We start from the raw sequence: 25,651 nt of genomic DNA on the forward strand, positions 1-25,651 counted from the left end.
AAGAAACTGGGATAGATTGTAAGTAAAGGAAATACTACAAATGGATATTAGGGGTGTTTGGAGTGCATTTTTATAGGGGTTAAGTCTTTTGAGGTTGTTTAGCTATTAATGTATGAGAGAATAAGAGGGTTAAATGAGATCACAGCCATAGATATCCTAAAGATTGCTATTAATAAATTTTGTAATAAATGACGGATTTGGACTTGGTATTACTTGAAATTTTCTAGTGTTTATCCAAACTTGCAGCCTAAGGCAAACTGTTAGCTTCAGCCGAAAACTGCAAGGTCTCTGCATCTGTAGGGCGGGCATCTGCTGGTTTTTGCCGGGATACTGCTGTACTTTTCAGCCTTGCTGCTGTGTCCCAACAAAGCCTCATAGAGTCCCGATTTTTTGCGAAAATCCTCTGAACACCCTATGTATCTGAAATTGCAGGAAATGTAGGCCTTCCAGTTGACCGAACCCTAGAGTTTATACAAAAGAGTTAAATTTATGCTTCATCCAGTGAGAAGGTCATGGATTTAAATGGAAGGCAATGCTGGAGAACATGGTTTCTGATTAAATACAAATCTCAATGCTCATGAGGGATTCGAACTCAGTTCTGGAGCGTGAAAACATGACGATATCAGAACAGTTTGTTCAAATTAACGGCTTACGGAGCTTGGTTCTCCATAATGACTAATATGACGGCCATTGATAGGATTTCAACTCACAAAATCTTCCTAATTTTAGCATTCTGCCAATTCTGATTATGTCATGACTAAATGAGACTTGACTTGGTAAGCTACATCAAGTTGTGAAGATTACAAACCTATAATCAGACATGGTCAACACTAAAGCTCAAACCCAAATCTTAAACCTAGCTCATAATCCCAAAACTAGCCCAAGACATCACCATGAACCCACAAACTAAGTGACAGAGCCAGCAACAGAGTCAGATGGAAAGCCTTCTGTTGTAACCTAAGATCCTCATAGGAACATGGTTGCAGTAAGTAAGTAAGTAAGTAATCCCAAAACGCCATACCATAAAATCCATCTTTTATACCAAAGTTGACTCACAATCAACTACGAATCGGGAGTGAGTGAATGCTATCATTGAAGGCATCAGCAGTTTTTCAACATGAACGATATACAGTACAGAGTAGGAATAAAAAAAGCATGTTATTTGAATAACTATTTATCGAGCGATAAATAATCATCAAATTCTATAAAACGTCGGAAATGTGGTTATGCTGATTCACATAACGACCAAGATTTTCAAGATATACAACTAGTAAGAGCAGGGAACTAGATCTATGGTAGATGATTTGACAAAATAAATTTATTATGACGATAAAATATTATAAAAAGGAAATAATGCATTTATTTATAGACTATTTTTTGGTCTATAATACTTTTAATGCTTATTGTTTTATATATTTTTCGATTCATCAGTGGTCGATGAGTGGAAGTATTGAATTGACAATCGACAACATAATTTGCAATAAATCTACTCGAATAACTTTTCAAATTGCATGCTAAAATGGACTTTTATTGTGGATATTTATTGTGAAAAGGAAGTCCAAAATTTGATGGTGTTTTGTGGATGGTTGAGTTGAATTATAGGTAAACTATATGCGAGGCTGAAGAGTGAATGATGAAAAGCAATAGAATTTTCGAGTGAAATTCTCGTAGGTTCAAATCCTACTCAAAATTATAAGGCACTTTTGTAACAAAATTTTACTTTGAATTTGGTTAAAATTCTTTTTTTCGCAGTTTTTCAAAGTTCAAATCCTTAAATTCTTAATAAAAATTATAATTTCAGGGGTTGGCTTCTTAATCTATTAAGGACACCCTATCCTTAGGGTAACCCTTTTAACCTATCCCAACCTATCCTAGGGTAACCCTCCTAACCTATCTCATCCTATCCTAGGGCAACCCTCCTAACCTATCCCATCCTATCCTAGGGTAACCCTCAAAAACTATCCCATCCTATCCTAGGGTAACCCTCCTAACCTATCCCATCTTAGCTTGGAGTAACTCTCCTAGCCTTTATCATCCTATCTAGGGGTAACCCTCCTAGGGCTGGGATATCTCATTCCGAGGATACTCTCCTATGCCAGCTCTAGGAGGGTTAACCAAGGGTAGGATAGGATAGTTTATTCCGGGTATAATCTTCCACCCCAGCCCTAGAAGGATAGAAGGGAATAGAGTATCCCGGATTACCCTAGAATGAGATGAAATAGGAATATCCTGAATAGGTCAAGCAACCTGCCCCAAATCTTCAATATCCCAAAACAATTCCCATTCAATCTCCCCTCCAAACCCCCCAAACTAAACTCAATAAATGTTCATAGCTACATAACGCGACAGCTTCTGAAAGCTAAATAGATGAGAGATAAAAAGACATTTGATAAACGATCTTTTGTTATTATTATCCCAAACATACAATACATAAATATTCAAATTTTTCTGTATGAGGAATAAAACATGAAAATAAATCATCGAATAATATAATTTTTCCATCTCTAGTTCCTTCTTTTTTTTTAAAAAAAATAAATTTATTTATTCAATATTATTCCTCATTTTTCTTCTTCTTTCTTCGTTCGCTTATGAGCTCTATGCTTACTATTATGCTTTTCATTTACCATTCTCATTCAAGTCCCATTAAATCTTTACAATTTCTCAATACTCTGTGCTTATAATATGTGTATACGTAGTATGTGTAATTGGAATAGGGGTATACAAGTTTGGTTTGAAATTAGGTTAATTGGGATATTGGGACATGGAAGGAACGTTTGGAAATTACGTAACGCTAGCATATAGCATTTGCCCTGCTTCCCCACCGGGGAAATGACAGTGGAGGGAAAGGACAAGGGGGGAAAGAACAAGGGGGGAAAGGACAAGGGGGGAAAGGACAAGGGGGGGAAAGGACAAGGGGGGGAAAGGACAAGGGGGAGAAAGGACAAGGGGGGGAAAGGACAGCGGGGGGAAAGGACAGGGGAGGAAAGGACAAGGGGGGGAAAGGACAGTGGGGGGAAAGGACAAGGGGGGGAAAGGACAAGGGGGGGAAAGGACAAGGGTGGGAAAGGACAGTGAGGGGAAAGGAGAAAATTGAAGAAAAAAACATCGAATTGAAATTTGTATGAAATTATATACTTCACAAGAGCCAGCAGAAAAAAAAATCAATGCAAACTTTAATCGGGTTTTAAATTTTTGCATTGTTATAAGCCAAAAATACCAATTCCCAACATTTTCCAGTGAAAAGTCAGCGGAAAACCCCTAATTTTAAAATATAAATCGTAGTATAAAAGCAGCAGATGAATATAAAGAAGTTGAAAAAGGGATGTGAATGACGCGGTTAAAATCATATATCATAAAATAATAATGCTTACTATCTCCATTTGCCTCCGTTCATTGTTGTGATTTATCTTATTATATATGAGATATAATTTTCTATTCTCTTATGGAAAATGAAAAGTTTTTTTTTTTATATTTTTATTATTTATTTTCAAAAATTTCCTCTTTTATCCCCAATTTGAATATAAAGGAGAGATTTTCGGAGAATAGGATTACAAATTGTTAAACTTCTGAATGATAATTTGTGGAGTAAAAAAAACAAAGTTTTACATCAAGTTTATTGAATGAGTGCAATTTGAATGAGTAAGGATTAAAATGGATTTTAAAAATATTAAGTTTCTGTTCATGAAAATGGAAAATTTTTATTTATTTCAGTGATTCTTTTATCTAAATATCAGAAAAAGATTGAAGTTTTGAGTTGTTAATACTTCTTAACCTTAAAAGAATTAAGTTTTGACAATAAAACTTTGATCCTTTATCAAAAAAGAACAACTTTTAGTTTTTTGTATGAAATGTTTATACTTCACAAGAGAAGTTTTCAAAATTTGTAACTTAAATATGCATTTTAGCCAAATTATCTTCGTTCTGCCTCGGCAGAACATATACTAAAATTGGAACGATACAGAGAAGATTAGCATGGCCCCTGCGCAAGGATGACACGCAAAATCGTGAAGCGTTCCTCATTTTTTTGCGGAAATTTTTGATTTTGGTTTAATTTTTTTGCGGATTTTTGGTTGCTACACGTTTTCTATTGTTGATGTGTAAGTCATGGGTTCGAATCTTGGTTGTTATTTTTTTTCAAGCAGCTTTAAAGCTTTTGCAATTCTTTAATAATCAATATAAATTGGAAAAAAACATCCAGAAACTCTAAAAGGAAGCTCTCTTCAGCATAGCTTCTACTCTGACTTCCATTATATTCACATCAACATCTCATACAAAATTCCTTCTCTCTCATTTCATGCTGTTAATTACTATCTCATTATAAATCATATGCTATTCAGCTACATTAAGTTCAGAGAACAATAATGTGAATTATTTCAAAGAATAACTCAGAATTATTCATCATATTCATGCTTTTATGCTACTTCCTGCAACATGTGATGCAAAATATTACTTTGACGAATGGGAAATAGAAGTGGAAACAAGAAATAATCCTCACAATATAATTGGTATAGCAATGTGCAGGAAGCAGTGAAATTGTAGATCTGACGTGGTTGTTTGGGTTTTAGCGTCGTTCTCAACGTTAATGAATTTGGTTTGATTCCTGGAAATGTTGAATCGGATTCAAGTGCTCTTAATTATTAGATTCAGGTCAAGTCTAAATTCTGAGAAGCTGAATAGTCCTCATAGTAAGCATTTTGCTTTAACTACTCATTTGAGTGATGTTCTGCCATCAAATTGGTTATAAACAGCTGTTACGGAACCAAGGCAGAAGTAGAGTCGACCCCCTTTCCCCTGAATGCACCCCGGTCCCATACCAACCATCTAATAACCTTCAACCCATACTCAAAACGTCAATTTGGGTCAATACAAATTCAATTCCTTTATTTCAACCAGATTTATATTTTCTCACGTCCAAACAACATTCCCTTGTGGTTGTTCTGTGTTTCATCACATGTATCTAGTGCTACTATTACAACATGTATTTAACACAATTTAAGAGGAGGATGTGAAACAAAAAAGTACACAACAAGTTGAATGAATACGAAAAAAGTTGTTTTATTTTGTTTTACAAACATATAGTAGACATGTGATTTTTTCCATCTCATTTGTACAACAGTTGATGTAGATTTTTGGTGGGGGAGTGTTGTTTTGGAAGCATATTGTTTATTATTGTTGTATTTTAGGGAATGATAAGTGAATTTTGTAATTTAAAGTGATTTTTGTTGTAACGGATTTTCGAAATTTGAATTTGATTCGTTCAGTTTAACGAAAGTCATAGTTTCAGTCCCCTTTTGTTGACTTTTTGTTGAAAATTCATTAAAATATTTCGAAGTGTGTATTTATTTAAATTTAATAGCTATTGCTAGTTTCTGGACAGGTAAGATGGTTTAATAGTGTATATCCTGTGTGAATCTTTCAATATCAATTATTAGAAAGTTAAAATTGTAAAAATTTAGCCTAAAATATCAAAAATTGTGGAAAATTAGGGAAAAATGTCTAAAATTGAGAGAATCCAGCCTTAATTGTGGAACATACAACTTTACATCATCAGAATCAGTGAGTATACCCAAAAATTCACCATCAAACAGCCCAAAAGCGCTTCAATTCCCACTTCCTTTCCATTCCATCATCAATACTAATTTTCAACTACAACAAACTTTTGTTTTTCGTCTATCATGTACTATGTTGTGGCTTTTGTTTTTTTATACTTTGTTCCTTATTGCACTTTCATCGTGTTCCCAGTGGAATTCTATTCAACGTGACATACTTTTTTTTTCTGTATGATAAAAGCTTTTAGTTGTTAATTTTGTGTCCCCTACTTTTTGTGCCATTCTCGCTCGATATGTTTTTGAGGGATGAAATTTAATTTTTTTAAATTTTTTTTTTTTGCCATGTTTGGGCAAAATAGTTTGGATTTTTTTTTGTGGATGCATTGTTCTTTGAAAAAATGTAGAATATTCAGTAGATGTAAAGCGGATACTCGATGCTAAAAGTATTGTTGTGTATTTTTTAAGGTTCTGTCATGATGAATATTGTGTACATTTTAATGGAAAATATCTGAATTTAACAAATTTTCTATTCCTGACTATAGCAGCAACAACTGCTAGTTTCTTTTGTAGTTGTTCTAGCTCAGTGGTGGTTAATCTGTGTACTGCGACACTACTTGATGGTAAGCGTCAACCAAAACCCTACACGACGTACGGTTCATGACATTACCTATTATGCCGCGTCATCCAGGTTGCCTTAGTAGCAAGCCTTAACCTAAAACGGACACGAGACATGGTTTATGGCATTTCCAAATGTGCCTAGTACACACTGATTGCCTTGGAGATAGGCTTAAGCTGAAACCGCATACGATACACAATTCATAGCATTTTCAAGTGTGTCGCGACACACAAGTTGTCTTGTGGGTAAGCCTCATGTATCCGAACATGGCATATGGTTCATAGCATTTCCAAGTGTGTCGCGTCACATATGATGCATTAGGGATAAGCCTCATTCGAAACCACACACGATATACGGTTCATGCCATATATATGTGTACCGCGGCACATAGGTTGCTTTGGAGGTAAGCCTCAACAGAATCCGAATACGACATATGGTTTATAACAATTCTGAGTATGCCGAGGCAGAGAGGTTACCCACCACTGCTCCAACTCTCTCACAACATCGAAAATGCACTTCCCAAATGTTTATTCAACAAGTTTTGTTAGGAACCTTCCAAGCCACCTTTTTAGAAACATTTTAATTAGTACATTGCACATCTATTCAAATGACTGTGCATACACATATATACCCACCCAAATGAAAATGTAATTATTATCAAATTTTAATTAACTTAACAACCCATATGTTTACAGTGCATAGAGCAGTATGCAGCATAAAAGTTGAACATCAAAGAAAGTTTTACCATTTCCATATGCATTTTCTTATAAATGATCTATAAAAGTTTTCTCTCTATTATATTTAATGGAATATTTATTTAAATATTTATTTAAACTTTCAAGGAAAATATAAAAAGAAAGAGAAACTTTCTTTTTTTTTTGTGTGCAATAGGAAGCGCAATTGAAGTAAAAGTTTTATTCCAAATTTACAAAGGGAACATTCTCACAATAGTCATGATGTATGAATAGGGTTGGAGGTAGGAAGGAAGGTGAGGGGATGGCGAAATTTTAGCATTCAATTCCCCATTGCACTTCAATTTCCCATTGCGCTTCAATTCACCGTTGCGCATCGATTTCCCGTTGTGCTTCAATTCCCTGTTGCGCTTCAATTTCTCGTTGCGCTTTAATTCCCCGTTGCGTTTCAATTCCCTGTTGCGCTTCAATTCCTTGTTGCGCTTCAATTCCCCATTAGGCTTCAATTCCCCGTTGCGCTTCAATTCCCTGTTGCGCTTCAATTTCCTGTTGCACTTCAATTCCCCTTTACGCTTCAATTCCCCATTGCGCTTCAATTCCCTGTTGCGCTTCAATTCCCCGTTGCGCTTCAAGTCCCCATTGCGCTTCAATTCCCCATTGCGCTTCAATTCCCCGTTGCGCTTCAATTCCCCGTTACGCTTCAATTCCTCATTGCGCTTCAATATCTCGTTGCACTTCAATTCCCCATTGTGCTACAATTCCCCGTTGCGCTTCAATTCCCCATTGTGCTTTAATTCCCTATTGCGCTATAGTTTCACGTTGCGTTTCAATTCTCCATTGCGCTTTAATTCCGCGTTGCGCTTCAATTTCTCATTGCGCTTCAATTCCCTATTGCGCTTCAATTCCCTATTGCGCTCCAATTCAACATTGCGCTTTAAATTCCCCGGGGTGCTTCTATGCATGGGGTATTTATAAGTTCCAAGAAGTCTTGCAACGCTTTCTATACTTACCCCTCTTGAATTGAAAAGAAGTAAACTTTTCTTGGAGCTTACTTCAAAAAAAGTTTTCATTTTCTGTAGAAATAAGGCAAAGAATTTTCATTTACAACCTTTTAAAAGCAAACTGCAAATTTATCTCGTCTAGAAAAAAATATTAAACTGCTTGTTTTAAACAGTTTTTTTACTCATGGCAATTAATGTCGAATTCATATCCCCTTTTGCTTTATTTCAAACAGTTTTTTTTCCATGTTACTTGCTTATTCACTTAAATAAATTTAATTCAATTTAGCAATTAATCTTGTTTCTGGTGCATAAATGTAAGGCAAAAGTGAAAAAAATACAATCTAATGCAATCATTCTTCTCTGGAGCTTTCACTGCTTCTCTTCCTACTGCTATTATTCATGTGTAAGTGAAAAGGAAGGGCACAGGTGAAGGGAATTTATGGCTGTTCCTGTATTCAGCGCGCTTTCAATTGAATGTAGCTCATTTCAGTTTAATTCAGTTCAATTCAGTTCAATTCAGTTCAATTCAGTTCAATTCAGTTCAATTCAGTTCAATTCAGTTCAATTCAGTTCAATTCAGTTCAATTCAGTTCAATTCAGTTCAATTCAGTTCAATTCAGTTCAATTCAGTTCAATTCAGTTCAATTCAGTTCAATTCAGTTCAATTCAGTTCAATTCAGTTCAATTCAGTTCAATTCAGTTCAATTCAGTTCAATTCAGTTCAATTCAGTTCAATTCAGTTCAATTCAGTTCAATTCAGTTCAATTCAGTTCAATTCAGTTCAATTCAGTTCAATTCAGTTCAATTCAGTTCAATTCAGTTCAATTCAGTTCAATTCAGTTCAATTCAGTTCAATTCAGTTCAATTCAGTTCAATTCAGTTCAATTCAGTTCAATTCAGTTCAATTCAGTTCAATTCAGTTCAATTCAGTTCAATTCAGTTCAATTCAGTTCAACTCAGTTCAATTCAGTTCAATTCAGTTCAATTCAGCTCAATTCAGCCAAAATTGACCTAAAAATGCAATTTTTCCGAAAATTCAGCTCTTTAACTACAGTAAAAAATGTTTATGTCAGTTAGCATTATGTGCTGGTTGTGTGAAAAACCTGTATTACTGTCTGCAATCTAAGGCACTTAAATAAAAACGAGAAACAGCATAGAACTACATAAATTATTTAATAGGAAAAGCATTTGCACAAAATTGCAATGTTTACACAACAAAATGCATTTAGCAGTACAAGATATTATGGATATGAGCCTGTTTTGTGTGTATTTGTGCTTGTTTGTGTTACATGAAAATTACGGAATCAGCACAATTCGAAAAAATGCAAACGGAAGAGAAATAAACTTAAATAGAGAAAATGGAAAAAAAATTTGCACAGGAGGTTATTTTTCGTCTGGTTTATGCTTGAATTTACTGTTGGGTGGGGAAGGAATAGGATTGGTTTGGTGATGCATGTGATGGAATTGATAAACACAAGAAGAAATAACGGTTTTCAAAAATTCAAAATTTTCATGACCGTTACTTTATGAAAATTCAAATTTTTTATGACCGTTAATTTTTGAAAATTCAACATTTTTATGACCGTTATTTTTTGAAATTTCAAAATTTTCATGACTGTTATTTTTTGAAAATTCAAAATTTACATGACCGTTATTTTTTGAAAATTCAAAATTTTCAGGACCGTTACTTTTTGAAATTTCAAAAAACAGTAAAAAATCCTTTCAGCACATCATCAACTGCTTGACACCCCACAGCACATCCCCTAAAAAATAACAAAAAACTTTTTTCTCGTTCTTATTCTTGTCTGATTTGTTGTGCTACATTTTTTGTGCTACTTATCCAAAAGTTCATAAATATCTTTCAATGCTTCCAACTCCTTTTTACTATCATTGTTTCTAGCTGTTTACGCTTACTCATGTGAGTATCAAAGCGATTCCTTTCACAAAACTATTTTCGCTGAATTTGGGATTCAATAAACGTACGAGATTTACTGTTTTTTGTGTTTTTTCGGTCTCAATAGCTGCAAAAAATAAAAATAACAAGGAAAAATGAAGTGAAAAAGCTGAGATGAATTATAACGTGGCAAGAATAATGACAGAAAAGTAAATAAATAAATAAATATTAATTCATGTTTTTGGGGACATAAAAGACAACAATTTAGTTTGTTATTTAATATTTGGAACAAATATTTATTTTAGATAAATTTTTGTTGAAAACTTTATTTATTGTTGAATAAAATACTATTCTGTTGGTCGACTATACTGTATATTGAGATGGTATAATGTAAATATGATAATAGGAATAATGTATAGCTATTAAATTTCACAAATGAAATAATAGAACTTTGTATTTTAATTACAATTTTATTTGTTAATTAATTTGTCATAATTTTTGTCGCATTATGCTTAAATTGAGGTATTTTAGGTGGTAAATGACTATTATGAGCTTTATAAATTCAAAATTGTGATTAATATTTAAAAAGAAAATTTTGAATTTTCAAAAAATAACGGTCATGAATGTTTTGAATTTTCAAAAAATAACGGTCAACAAAGATTTGAATTTTCAAAAAATAACGGTCTTGAAAATTTTGATTAAAAAAAATAACGGTCATGAAAATTTTGAATTTAAAAAAATAACAGCCATAAAAATTTTGAATTTTTAAAAAATAACGGTCATGAAAATTTTTTGAATATTTAATAAATAACGGTCATTAATATTTTGAATAATCAAATAATAACGATCATGACAATTCTGAATTTAAAAAAAATGGTCATGAAAATTTTAAATTTTGCAAATTTATTTCAAAAAATAATGGATATGAAATTTTTGAATTTTTAAAAATTAACGGACATGAAAATTTTGAATTTTCAAAAAATAATGGTCATGAAAAATTTGAATCTTCTAAAAATAACGGTCAATTAAATTTTGAAATTTTCAAAAAAAATTGAACTGCAACAAATTTAAGGTAATTTTTCAAATTTATTTTGACCGTTAAATTTTCAAATTTATTTTGACCGTTAATTTCAGGGTTCGTCATAAGTTCGTCCAAAACAGCAAATCTGCAGACAAAAAAAGAAAATCTTTCAGCTTTGGACGAAGAATAAGTAACAACCGAAAACTGCAGGCATAGCCATTTAAAATGCAGGAAATGCAGTCCTTCGATTCTTCTCTAAGCCCTCCTTATCATACATAAATTAAACATAAATCCTTAAAAAATCAATATTAGACTTCCTTTAAATATTCAAAAAAAAAAAGTCTTTAAAGCACACAAGAGCAATCTTGAAGTAACAAGACACGACAGGCACAAATCCATTTTCCTGCAGACAAAAGACCATAAAATGGCAGACGACATAAGAAAAAGAACGCAAAAAAATTTTCCCACGACATAAATAAATTTTCTACAATGGGGGATCTACATAGAGTCAGCATATAAAAAAAGGAAGAAGACAGTGAATTTATGTCTATACTTATCCTTGAATATCACTTTATTTCCTTACAGTAACTCCAAACAGCATTCAACATTGATCTTGAAAACATGGCAATTTAGTCTTTTGCATATCAATTACTTCCATTGACACTTGTAGACCATTGGCATCGACACAGTGACAAAATCCACGTCGACATGCAACTTTTCGGTAATTTCCATTTGGACAGCATTCGGGTAGTTCCAAATAATTGTTATCCATCAGCAATTGTCGTGCACGTGCACATTTACAATTCATGTTTTGAGCATCGATGCTGTTTTTTTCAACAGCAAAATTCTCAATTCGATTGCCATTTTGGTCGACACAAAAAGTCAATAAATCATCCATTTGGACGGATTTGAATGAGCCGTCTGGATCACAAATATCCACATGACTATCCGCATCAATAAATTCGCCGCGTTCCGATTCAAAAATTGTGTTAATTAAGCGACGTTTTAAAATTTCGCATGGTCGAGCATAATTGAATTCATCGAGGTGTATTTTTTCATCGTAACATGGCAAATCACGTAATCCCAATAGTGCTGTTGCTTCATCCCCATTTACATTCATGGTCAAATTTTTTATATCCGATGTCGGTGATCCCGTACGTTCATCGATGCACAAACATAAATTGTCAAAGCATTGAAGCGACTCAAATGAGCCATCGGATTTACATCGTATCGTAAAAAATGGAAATCTCTGTTGGACTAAGTCCTTTAATTTATCATTCATCCTCGAGCAGCCACATTGCATGTTATAATCAATATTCCTTTGATGTAGACCATCACCAAAAATTCGTATGCCCATTTCATTGACACAGAAGCAATTTTGTCCTGGAATGCAAATAATCGGATTGTAATTGCCATCGCCATCGCAACTAGGCGGTTGCTGTAAATGTCCAATCAGACCATTCCTCAAATCGACATTAAATTTGCGTTTTGCTTGATAACAACGACTTGTTTCCGACATCTTTTCACATTTTGGATGTTGATTGCCTTTCTTTATTGTACAATATAGTCCATCACCGCAAATTGAATCGGGCATTGGTGAGCCCGGCATTCCCTTTGAACAATAGTCGCCCTCCTTTAGGTTCGTTAAGCACATCTCACAGCAACCACATGGAGTTTGGGAATTAAATATAATTCCATTGTGTGTACGATTTTGAATTTCACATGGTTTTGGTAAACGATCACAGCCGACTGTTTCTTTGTAGCTCTAAAATATAAATAAGGTTGCTGTTTTATTGAAATTTAGACATTTTTTGGATGTAGAATTATTCATAAATCAATCAATTGTTAGATCTTAAATGACAACTTGGCACTTTGTTTTGGGTGTAGGAAGGTATGGGATAAAAGCTATTGCCAGTATATTGTTTATCAGTCTGACTTTTTGAGGGACTTGGTCGTCAAACACTTCATTAGAGCAACTAGCTTAGTTACTGTGCATAGTTTATCATAGAGCTCGGAGTCGACTTGTGCCTACTCGATTCCGTACAAAATTTAAGCCGAGTTCGAGATCTGGTTTATCAAAAAGACAACAAGGTTCGATCTAAGTTCGATCTTACATGCCAAATCTCTAATGGACAGCCATTCATTCGACTAACTCGATTTATGCTTCTAAGGACGACAAACCACACCAGAACGTCATTGTAACTAAGCATGCAAATCATATTAGTACGATATGGGTCTTCTTTAGAACTAAACATTCTCTAAGTCCCATAAAATAAACTGATGTGTGTGATTACGTACACAATCAAGTGTGCAGCCACTCCTGACAATTGATCATTTTGTAGTGACATATGTAGGAATTGTAAAAAAATTATGTATCACAAATGGGAAATGAACCCGGATCCGTACAATTTCTAGTCGCACCTACTACTAAACCACTGATTATCTGCTTGAAAATATCTGACAATCTGGTTAAGAGACTTGGGTTGGTTTTGTCACGAAAAAGAGAAAATACAGAGGGTTTGGGAGTTTAGGGGAGCAGAGGGCTTGCCTGTGCCCCAGAGAAGTAATGTTATTACATTGTAAAAAGAATGATAAGAACAGCATTAGATTAATCCAGAAGTGGACAAACTTTTATTTCTTGGCTCACCTTGGTGGAAAGCCTCGAATGAAACCGCACATGCCATAAGGTTCATGACATTTTGAATCATTTTTGGCGACACATTAAGTTTGTCATATTAGTGTACCACGACACACAGGTTGTCCACAACTGGATTAATCAATGTTTTAGATGCTTCAAACAAATTATTTAGTTTTATTGCACAGTATATCTCTAAAAATTAGAAAATAAAGCATAAAAGGCACTCTAACAATCCACAAGAGGCCACAGCAGCTACAACAAATTCCAACAATAGCTTCATTCAATCCACATCAAACAAAAAAAAAATTCCAAAACTTATTTTATAAAAAAAAAATCATTCAACCAAAAAAATGTTCCCCACTGCACATTGAGCCTTTTTTCAATTTACTCACTTTACAAAAATCTGCAGTACATGCATGAATGTTGAATACAACACAATTTGTGTGTTGAAGGACTATGTATGCAGTCAATAATAGAGCAATTGTGAATTTCATTTGATTGCTGGAAACAACTGAGCTTATCCACAAAACAATAAAATAATAAAAAACTACTTCCAAATGTACAGTTATACTCAAATATTTTATATATGTACAACAGCAGCTTGGATTGAATTGTAAGTGCTGTAAAGAGAATTGCTTTATCTAATCAGAAAATTGAAAATAAACAACTTCTTTTTTTATCGGACTTTAAACATGTTTTTTGGCCAGTTACTGAAAGTTGTCTGTTTTATAGATAATTGTCGTGAGTACATATTGCAACTTACTTTATGTTTTAGTAAGTAACAGAATATGGCTTTCTCAAAAACGACCGTTAATTTTTTTTAAAAAAATATTTTTTGTCGTTAATATTCAATTTTTTTTTGACCGTTACTTTTATTTTTCTTCGTAACGGAAATTTCTATTTTAAAATAAGTTGAGTTCGAAATGTTCGAATTTTTCGACAATCTAATGTCGAAAAACTCGAATTTGAGACGGCCACACTCTGGTAAGTAACTGTTCCTTGCTGTAGATAGAATAGTTTTGTTGGAGAATTTACTTTTGTTTTATCTACAAAATTCTTTTTCTTGGAATTACTTGGGAATTACATTGTTTAAGGTTGTTCAAAGGGAAAAAAGTATTTTGACATAGACAGTATGTGAGTTGTGCATTGTGAGCTTTGAACAGTCGATGAAGTTATGTTTGAGGTTAGACGATAGTTGACGCTTTGATATTCTACTCTTCAGACACCCACAAAACTGTTCAAAAAGATGCTTAGATATTCAATTAGTGATGCATACCAAGGCTCCTAGACAGTCAGATGTACAGGCTCACATATTAACAGATATTAAGCCATTGAGAATCTCATATACCAAGCCACCCAGTAATTAAGATGGTTAGGCAACCAAAACTCTGACATTTTGACACCCTGACTCAGAGATTCTCAAATATCAAGACACTGAGAAGCTCATATACTAAGTCAGTCAAACATTGAGACTCTTAGTACACTTAGCAACCCAAAAAATTCGACACAAGCTAACACAAATACTCAGATATTCAGAATTTTATTTACTCCGTCAATTAGTCACTCATGTACTTAACTATCTAGTCATTTAGATACCCATACACAATAATACTCCCAGATACTCGGTCCAACACATTAAGACACTTCTAAACACAGTACCCATAAAACATACTTTTTCTACCTACTAGTTCTAGTTTCTAGTTACATATTCATGCAGTTAAACATCAATGCACCTAGACACTCATATATCGAGATATTCAGGTTCAGACTCAGTCATCCAAACATTTCGACAACAAGAGACACAGCTACATAGAAAACTAGCCTTCCAGTTTTAAATCCATAATTGCTTGGTTGATGAGCAATTATTAAGTTCCCAAGAATGAAAACTCTACGTCACCGACCCACTTTGGCTCACAGTTAGACGCTTAAACATCAGTAGACAGCTAGATATATAAACACCTAGTCAAAGATACACATAGACACGCACATACCTGGTCAAAGATACATCCAGATACTCATACACATTGATACCCAGACACAAAATACTCTAGTTATCCAGACACCCAGACATTGAGTTGTCCAGACATCCAGACATTCAATCATCTAGATACCCAGAGATTCAGATACAAAGTCACATTCTGATACTCAAACATTGATGATTTCTGAGTAATTTATAATGAATTTGAGTAATTTGAGTACTGAGTATTGAGTATGAGTAAAATTATTCCTGATCTATACATATACCTCACATCCTTCCTTCCAACATATGGCATCCAAAAATACGCATTTTTCCGTTTAAAATCAACAACATTCTTGCTTTACCAGATTAAAAATATAATTTGATCTCCAATATCCCTTCGGTCCATAAAAGCCCATAAATGTAATTTTAAAAGTAAACTGTTCCTACTCCCACACCTGAACAATGTTGCTTTATTTAATATTTTTTTATGGGGTTGAAGGTTCAACAAATTAATTTATCCTGTGACTTCATACAGAGTATTCCCAATTTATGTAAACACCAAATGTACAGGCACGATTGGATATTTATCTTTTTCGTGTGCAAGTAATCCACATTGTTATGCTTAAAAATTTAATTTATTGCTGCAAAAACATCAATTTTTATGTCAATATTTTGATTTTTTACCTTTCGTGCTGCTCGTGCTACATTTGGTGGCTGTGAAGCTCCAAAAGAGATGCTTATTTTTACTCGATATTTATAAAAACCTTTTTTATGCATTTTCATTCATTCGGACGTTTAATGAAACAAAAAAAAAGCAATTAGTCGTAGCCTCAAAGGCAATCGATGTTTGCTTTCATTTCAATAAGCATTTTGGTTTCATGAATAAAATAATTTAAAGCATCACAACAGGGAATTGGTGATTTTTAGTAGTAAGTTAGAGAAGGGGGATTTAGAGGGGGTTGTGGGGGTTTGGAGCGCATTTTAGGTAGGGTGAGCAGATGAATTTGAATTTTTTGGGATTTTCTGAGTCTTGAAATCGGGAAATTTTGGGATATTTTGAGGCTAAGAGTGAAAAATACAGCAGGATCCCGGCTAAAATACAGCAGATGACCGCCAAAATTTTAGGTGTGTTTTTCAGGAGAGAAGCATGAATATGAGGATTTGAGCTTTGGATGCCGAGAAAGGTAATGCTTGTGTAACTTCTTAGTTCTTATATCGATGATGCTAGATACTGACTATAGCTTGTCAATTTTCATGAAGCTTAACCACAAATTTTCTATGAGAGAGAGAGGGGGAACCTGAAATTTTTGGTGGGTGCCTTGCTTGTAATTTTTTTGTATGTTACCTCCCCTGAATTAAGAATTTTGTTTCAAAAAACCTTAGAAGATTGAAGATTGATGAGATGGGAACCAACCCTTAACTACCTGGTGGAAGTGGGTGGGCAAGTTTGAGGGAGAGGAGACAGGAGGAAGGATGGGATGTCCTGAAATTTTGAGTAGGGGTTTTACTATCTGTATGTAACCTCCCCTGAATCTCAGAAGGTTTAAGAAGTTTTTCCTTCTCAAGATAATGAAATCAGACCCTAAAACTACCAGGTGGAAATGGGTTGATATGTTTTTGTACGAAACGCCAAAAGAGCAACGAAATGGGTTGTTGGTTATGCGAAAATGATTTGTTTCATCCAGAACCCCCTCCTAGATTAGCATCTGCTACCTAAATTACTTCTCAATGTGTCTTTAAGTCCCTTTGCTCCGCACATGCCTTTTGATTACTTTTGTAGACTCGTCTAGCAAACTTCATGAGAAACTGACAAAAAGAATCCTCAGAACTATTTTCACACATAAAAACTTGCATCCTCAAAACAACTGAAACAAAAAAATTGTTTATCCTCAATTTTTTTTTGTTCATGCATATTTGTTGATTCAACCAAAGTTTGTCTGTTTATTTAAATTTTATATGCTGTGCTGTGGTTTGACTATATTTTTTATTATATGTCATTTGATGAATTGTTGTTTGACTTTCATTCGCATGATATAACATTGAGGAAACTTTAATTAGTTTATTGACATTGCTGTGCTGTGTTGTTGACATGCTCAGATTTATAATGTAGAATTTAAAAGTTTTGTGCTTGTTTAAAAATCATTAATTTCTATAAATTAGCTGAAAATTTGTGTATTTTGGTGTTATTGAATTATGGATGTTGATTTTGAGTATATATACAGTTTGAGAATGAGCTGACTGTGTAGGATTGTTGGATGTAGAGCAGTGGTGGGCAACCTTTCATTTTTGTGGCACATCTTGATTGTAAGGCTTGATCGAAACTTCATACGGCATTTGTAAACATCTTTAAGGACACACTAGTGTGCCGCGGCACAAAGGTCGCTCACCGCTGATTTAGAGATTCATTGCAATGATATTATATAGTTAACTGTCTATACCTTACAAAGACAGTATTTATTTTGTAATTCATTACTCTATATTGATATGCTTACATTTAATCAGGTTGAGTACATATGGAATTCCTTTAAACAACTGATGCATATCCATTACACTGGCAAATTGAAGTATTTTTCCAAAAAGGAGGGGGGTTGGAAACTCAACACTTGCCTCCTCTTCCCCCTCTCATCTAATGTGCCTGGGTCTTTAACCTATAAAGTATACATTACACTTGTTCATTATTCCTTATGAGTACATTCGTAGAGTTGGTAGCATGCGGGACTTTGGAGTAAGGTGTCTCAAAGTCTCGATATCGACAAACTCTCGAGATTGGGACCGAGACCGAGATCGAGACTAGTACCAAGACCAGGACCGAATGCAAGACCGAGACCGAGACTGAGATCGAGATGGACACTGGGGCCGAGACCGAGATCGCAAACGGAATCAAGACCGAAACTAAGACCAGAACCGAGAACAAGACCGAGACTGAGATCGATACAGAGACTACCCATGAATACTTCCTGGAAAGTCTCGGTCTCGGTATCGCGAGTCTTCCCAGGTAATCTTCTTGAGTAGTCTTGGTCTCGGTCTTGTTTTTGGTTCCAGTCTCAGCCTTCCGCAGTCTCGATCTCAGTTTTGTGAGTCTTCCCAGATAGTCTTCCCGGGTAGTCTCTGTCTCAATCTCGGTCACGGCATTGGGAACACTTAGTGAGAGGTGAGCGGATCGTAAGCAAATTTTGCGATTACCTCATCATCTCGAATGAAGTCTGATGTCATCAGATTTTTCAAAGAATAACAGTCAATGCCAATTTGCTAGAGTATACCCAAAATTCAACCAAATCTTCCATTATGTCATAAATTCCATACTACTCAATCATAAATTCCATAATCAACTAACATAATTAGTTCCATAAATTTCCATAATTTTACACAACCTTCACTCATCACATCCAACTGAGCACCAAAAAATGAAGCTCTCGACAGAGTACAAATCTAATAAAAATTTAAAAATCACATAATCATCAAATTTACTCTCGAAAAAAAGGAATGTGCTTGAGTTTAAAACCAAACCTAAACTTAATTAAATTCCAACTAAAATGCAATAAAATTCAATGAAAATTTAATGTTCCATTGCCATTCGAAGCTCACTGCAGTGAAAATTTATAATTTTTTTTTTGTGCTTGCATTCAGCACAAATTTTTTTTTCTTCTCATCGAGAATGAGAAGCAGCAGTAAAATTTTTTTATGTAAATTTAATGCTTCGTTGAGCCATTATCGTAAAATGAATGAAAAACTTTATATTCCTTACCCCCAACCCCTCCCCCCATGAACCCCTCTCATCTTCTAATAGCTGTTTTTTTCAAGCAGTTTAATGATCTCTTGTATTCTCAGCCCACTAAAGTCATTATAACAAAATTGGGTATGAATAAGGAAATTACAAGTTGATTGCGAAATGAAGCGATGTTAATTGATTATGCTGCTTAATATATTAAATTGAAAATTTTACTTCATCTTCGTGAGATGCTTGGGTAATTATCTTGCTGAATATTGGGATTATTGAATATGTTGGAATTTGTGTTCTTCATTGCAGGTGTTATGGATGTTGATCTGACAGAAAGAGTTTAATGCCGAATAACTAGAGTTCGTTAAAAATATCAGGCATGTGTATCTAAAATGTAGAAAATGCCGGCCTTTGGTCCTTAAACGAGCCTTCGAATCAGAGTTGCAAAACAGACACCTGCCAAAGGCAAATCCTTACAATTTCTTGATAATTTATGAGATTTTTCTTACAAAATCATTCAAATCATCTACTTTGGATCCCATGTGGGATTCGAACGCTCGTCGTAAGATTTCACTGCACTTACTATGCAGATGATCTATGCACTTACGACTGAGCTATTGGGGGTTGCTTGGCTATAAAGCATAGTGGCATGTATAAATTACACTTTTTCTGTTCAATGCTCTTAATGCAGTATCTCTATATCTCTATATACCATTGAAAGGTTCATTGAAGGAATCCAATTCCGACAATCTCAGATGCAATTTTTAATATAAGAGTGTGTAGTCAATTTGAAGGTTATTGGCAATATCAAAGACAATTCACTGATTCTATCATATTACATCGGCCATACTCAAGTTGAGCAGCACTATCTTGAAAAGCACAAGATGTAGAAATGACCGAAAATCTCGAAACAGGATATCCAGGATATCGTGACTCTGAATTTGACCTCAGATCAAAATCGATGAACTCCGGCCTCAGGCCAGAGTCTAGTTGGCATAAAACTGAATTTTCGGCCATTCCTAAGACGTGTACGTTCCGAGTTTATAGTCGCTAAGAGCTCACGTCGCTTCTACATTGACTATACTGCGTTAGAGTGACCTAACAGTTATATGACGACTGATTTTGGGCTATTTTTATGGCGAAAAATTAAATATACTACATCGTAGTGTTCCGGCAAGTCAAAGTAGGGCATTGCTAAATTTAACCTTCAATACATCCTCCGAACATGTCCCTAGTGTCCGAAACAACTAATATAATCCACAAACATATGAAACCCTAAGGAAAACTCATGGAAAGCAACTTCAAGCCATCTTCTGATTGTAGCGCTATATAAGACATAATTCAGTAGGGATTTGACATATACAGCATGAAATTTCACAATCTGATGCTCGCTACTGACCATATTCATTTTCAGCACAATTCACTAGCCATGAATATTAATAAATGCATCAGATGTTTCAATAATATTTTATCACTTATTTATTCATTTCCTGTGTTAATATTAAGGCATTAAATGTCACTTCCTTTTCGCCACTTTCCACAGCTGTATGAATAAATCTTCATCAGTGTATATCCAAAAAAAAATTGATTCCAATTCTGAAGTTAACTGAACAAATTAAATTCCATGTTAAACCAAATTATTACATATTGATGTCATACAATTCAGCTGTGGATCTGTGTGCATATCCACTTAATAACGAAATGAAAAAAATGTTCATCATGCCCGACTATAACATTGCACATTGAACTATGATGAAAATTGGTTCTTATACAGTATAAAAAAAATCGAGTTCAGCCAATCGATGATGATAAAAAATTGGAAGTGGCAAAATGTGCATAAGGCTGAATCGGGTGTGAAAAATAATGAATAAAATTTTTTATTCAGTCTTGTTTCAATTTTCATGTTTTATGAATTTTCTATCCACTTATCCAGAACGGAAGCGGTAGTCCTTGAAATCAATTTTCATAGATATTTCAGGTTGAATGACTTGGACTGGATTTGCTTTTTTTGTATGACCTCAATTTTTTTGAGAATTTTCATTTTTTTTTGGAAAAATTTGCTGAGTGGAAGTGATTTTGGAAAGTATCTAGACCAAAAAAATAGAAAGCTTAGTGAAAGTGTTTAGCTGTATGTGCTGAAAAGGATGTAGAAGAGGACAACATTAGAGTACAGTTGAGCTAGAATCAGGACTCAAATAGTGTTTTGGACTCAACTAGATTCATCTAACCCTCTTACTTACTTACTTACTTACTTACTTCGCTGGCCGTACAGATCAAGTGTGATCCATGGCCTCCCTTAGTCGGTTCCTGAAGCTGGCTCTATCGCTGGCTACCGCTAGCCAATTTCATCTAACCCTCAGTGGACAAAAATACGTTAGAACTAGTCATCGGCTGAAAATTAACTGTGTCTTCAACCCTGAAAAGCACATGAAGTAGAAATGGCCACAAATATTTCCTCTGATCGATTTGACTCTAGTCCGAGAACTTTTATCGATTCTTGTCTAAGATCAGACTCACACTGGCCTGTAGATGAGTTTTTGGCCATTTTTCCGTCGTGTGTCTTTCGGGAGTGCCATTTGTGTACAGACAGGCAGAAAGAACGCTTTTAGATACCAAATTGAGGTATTTCTGTACCATGAAAGCATGTTCCTTGTCATTTAGGTTTATATCCGAAAAGTAAACGGTGTCAAAATGTCGAGAAATGGTCCCAAAGGCTGGGTGACTTCTGGAATGGAACTAGATTCGATATTTTGGATTTAACAGAATCTAACTTCACGACGTCCACTTGCTTTCATCATTTCAATGCTTTTTTGGGAGTGTTGTTCCCAAAAACCCGTTTCTGGCTACATCCTTGGTTGGATCTACCTACTTTAAACAATAAGGAGCTTATGCAATAGTTCTAGTAGCCTTAAAACTGCTAGTCTCTCTAGTTATTTAATGAATCATATTGGATCCTACTTAAGTCCCATTTGAACCTCCGTATTCCCCTATACCTGACCATCAATCCTTAATTCTAATCTTAAATCCGTAAATTTAGATCCTAAATTTCTCACAAAATCACCCTAATGGCTCATGAAACCAATGAAAAGTATTTTATGTCCAATAATCTATATTGAGGAATATAACAAAAATAATAAAAATTCCACATATGAATGGAGTTCAATGGAATATTTCCCAATCAATTCTCAATCCTTCAAATTTTATGTTCTGTATATAACATACATAGTGTAGGCATAGCAATAGTCAAAATGGAAAATGGAATTTAATCAATTACAATTTTGTAGTTTTGAATTAAAATTAAAAAAAAGGGAAAACTAGAGTGGAAGTGTAAAGTGGTTTAAGGGTGTGAGGTGAGTCAGCGCACTTTTGATTTTATAGTTTATGTGAATTTTAAATTGGAATTTTTAAATTGGTTAGTAACGATAGTAAAATGCTTTATTTACTGCTTCAAGGTGAGGGAACTGGGAATTGCATATTGGAGTTATTGAGGGAATTAAGAGTGTTTTAAGGTGTATTTTAGAGGATTCTGGATACAAAAAGGCTAAATCCTTAATTAATGTCAATAATTATCACACCAGCTCAGTGATGGACAACCTGTATGATGCAGCACACTAGTGTGAAGCCAAAATTTATTGAAAATTCCATGGACCGTACGCTGAGTGCGGTTTGGGTCGAGGCTTACCATCAAATTGTACCTTGAAAAATAAAAGGTTGTCCACTACTGCACTAGCTAATCATGCCTTCCTGATTAAGTACTTCTATGCCTTGTTAATATGAACTAATACTTCTTACTTACTTACTTACTTATTTAATTACTTACTGCAACCATGTTCCTATGTGGAGCCTAGGTTACAACAGAAGACTTTCCATCTGACTCTGTTGCTGGCTCTGTCACCTAGTTTGTACAAACTCTCTGTCTGCACGTTGAGCTGACATTTTTTCAGAATCATACTTCTTTTATGTATTTATGAGCATTACGTGACTAAACCCAATTCTCATACTTACTAGTGGGCGTTCTGATGTTTCAATACGACTCCTACTCAATGCATGACTCAATCTGACTCAAACTTTCGAATGTCTATCAAAAATGATTTTTATATTGACAAGACATTATCTAATAGAGTAGGTTATTGAGTAAACAGTTCAAGTTAATGTGGAATATTTGGATATATTATTGAATTATGACTTTATTGAATATAAATGGAAGATTATCTAAGAGATTTTTAAGGGTTTAGGGTATTTGTAGAGTTGGCTTGTCGGCAATTCTCATGTTTTTTTGAAATGCTGGAAGTAGACACTGCTTTTTGGTATTTCTCAAGTATTTCTGGCGCTGGTTTCTTTGGAGTCTTCAAATTCACTGATATCACTCAAATTTGACTCAGTTTTGACTTTTTTGTGGCTTTAAACGTCCTTTGTTAGTCGTACAGATCAACTGCGATCCCTGGCATCCTTCAGATGGCGTCTAAAGCCGGCTCTATTTCTGGGTTTCGTCTACTAGTTTCCGATACCAAAGATATTGTCTCCATCTTTAGCTTCCTTCCTATTCACGTGTTTTGTTGAAGACACACGGTGTAGAAATGGACGAAAATCCAAACTCAGGCAAGTGTTATCCTGGACCGAGACCAGATTCGATGAAATCCGACCTCAAACTGGAGTCAAGTGGGCTTGTGACTGGCACATTTTCTTTGCCGTGTGCTTTCCGGATGTGTCGACTATGAGTGCTATTTTCTAGTTAGTTAGCTTAATGGTTAGGCACACTTGATCGTTTTGTGCTAGAAATTACAGTTATTATCAATTCCAGATCTATACATCTGTAGATTAGACTCATAAGGACAAAAAACCGTTAAAAATAATTAAAAGTTGACTTTAGCTAGTTATGACATATTTTTGTCCTTTCGGCAAGGCTTAATAATTCCAAAATAATCACAAAAATTCAAATAAATCAATGCCTGCAGTACTCACCCCTAGAAGTATTAAAATACCCCTCTCACCTTCCACCCCTATTATGCAAAATAGAGAAAACTATTAAAAAGTTTCGATTTCACATGCAAACATTCAGCTCAGCCCAGCCATCAAAAAGTGAATATTCTTCCATCCAGTCGATGTACAAAAAACTGAACTAGTTTCAGTATAAAACCAAATGGTGTGAGATGTAGTTGATATCCAAAACATATCGAATAATAAAAAGTTCCACATTTTTCAATTTTCTACCTTTTTTATATCCATATGATACATATGGGGTCCTTCTATTGCCACCATACATGTGAAGTATAAAAAAAATGTTTTTAAATTAAAATTTTTTTCTCTTTTTTTTTGTAGATGCAAAATTGGTTTCAATTTGCTGACATCAAATACATAGCAAGCATCGCTTTGATTAAATTTTTGTTCAATTTTTTTTTTTGTGACATCGACAAATATTTTATACTTTTGTTGGATATATCCAATTTCTAATTTGATAAGTTTTTTTATTTCAGTGCATCACAAGCAATTGAAATGGACAGAAAGGAAGTTAGTGAAATTTTATTGAAGGCACGTGAGACAATTGAGTCATGTGATAAGACAATAAATGAAGTAAGGGAAGTGCATCGTCGTAGTGCTGAAGAATTGAGACGTATGTCGGATGTGCTTAGTTTTGGACATTTTAGATTCTCAGTTGATCCAATTCCAATTGATAAAAAGGATGTTGGTCATGGTGTTAGTAAGATTTCATTGGGACAGGAACCGACAGTGCAAGAGGAAATTAAGGAAAAGAATAAATCACGTAAATCGAAAATGCTTGCAGCTATGCTGAAACGTAATTCAACTGCAACTTATGATTTATCATCACTTACGTATTCCTATGAGCGTACCAAAAAGGATGAGATGTTTAAACGTGATGATGCCAAAATTAAACCAGCACCATTGATTCTCGTGGATAAAAGTCATGAAACAATTGGAAATTCAGCAACAACAAAAGCACATGAACGTCGACAATCGTATAGCAAATCGAATATGTCGCGTCTTCAGAAGACTCGTTAATTGAACGATGACTGCATATTTTTTGGCTGACTTCATTCCCGTACCCAACTAAATTAATACTCACTGCCATTTTTTTCGTATGCACAGATTCATTTTTGGCTATGAATTTAATGATAATAAAAATTTATAAATTATTAGCGACATCAGACGAATAAATAACTTGTTCTGGCTGCTTACTTACCTTAATTTTCATATTCAGCTCCTGTGACTTACTTTTTTGTGGATGAAATATCATGACTGTTTTACTGTTCCATATAATTAAGCTATCGATTATTCTTTATGATTAAATTTACTTTGCAAATGGATGCTGTTATATGCAGGTAAGTTGGAAATGTGATGGAATTTGTGGAGTTGAGGGTTTAGAGCGCATTTTTTGGGTGGATATTGCATTTCAGGAACTGATGTTTATGTTACCCAAAACATTGTTTAAGTCACTCCAGGCCATGGTAAGACGTCAGCAAAAGTATCCAAGAACTGCACAAATGTAGCTTTTTGAGGCTTTTTCTCGAATAGGAAAAGTCGTTTACATGCTTACTTACTGGAA

At 34.5% G+C, this 25,651-nt stretch overlaps 2 protein-coding genes and 1 non-coding gene across 3 annotated transcripts; 2 read left to right on the top strand and 1 right to left on the bottom strand.

The window, feature by feature from the left end:
- Positions 1-3,918: 3,918 nt before the first annotated feature.
- On the top strand, positions 3,919-4,024 carry LOC139092456 (U6 spliceosomal RNA). The gene has a single exon (XR_011544599.1). It is a non-coding gene; the product is annotated as a U6 spliceosomal RNA (small nuclear RNA).
- A 1,510-nt stretch (positions 4,025-5,534) lies between these two features.
- LOC139092368 (uncharacterized) lies at positions 5,535-25,257 on the top strand. Its single transcript, XM_070642721.1, has 2 exons — positions 5,535-5,556; positions 24,409-25,257. The coding sequence occupies exon 2, from the start codon at positions 24,583-24,585 to the stop codon at positions 25,105-25,107; it is 525 nt and encodes a 174-aa protein (XP_070498822.1). The 5' UTR covers positions 5,535-5,556; positions 24,409-24,582; the 3' UTR covers positions 25,108-25,257.
- On the bottom strand, positions 10,650-14,003 carry LOC139092209 (uncharacterized). The gene is made up of 2 exons (XM_070642536.1): positions 13,804-14,003; positions 10,650-12,538 (listed from the first exon to the last, which is right to left on the bottom strand). The coding sequence occupies exons 1-2, from the start codon at positions 13,903-13,905 to the stop codon at positions 11,375-11,377; spliced, it is 1,266 nt and encodes a 421-aa protein (XP_070498637.1). The 5' UTR covers positions 13,906-14,003; the 3' UTR covers positions 10,650-11,374.
- Positions 25,258-25,651: the final 394 nt, after the last annotated feature.

This window comes from Chironomus tepperi, unplaced genomic scaffold (genome assembly GCF_022539635.2).
Source record: "Chironomus tepperi strain 1889 unplaced genomic scaffold, CSIRO-AGI_Ctep_v1 contig_298, whole genome shotgun sequence".
In the NCBI taxonomy this organism is placed as follows: Eukaryota; Metazoa; Arthropoda; class Insecta; order Diptera; family Chironomidae; genus Chironomus; species Chironomus tepperi.

Coding starts and splice junctions, on each gene's coding strand:
- LOC139092368 (XM_070642721.1), top strand. CDS start 24,583: ATGGACAGAAAGGAAGTTAGTGAAATTTTATTGAAGGCACGTGAGACA.
- LOC139092209 (XM_070642536.1), bottom strand. CDS start 13,905: ATGAAATTCACAATTGCTCTATTATTGACTGCATACATAGTCCTTCAA. Junction 12,539..13,803: donor GTACTGCAGATTTTTGTAAA/GTGAGTAAATTG, acceptor TTTATATTTTAG/AGCTACAAAGAAACAGTCGG.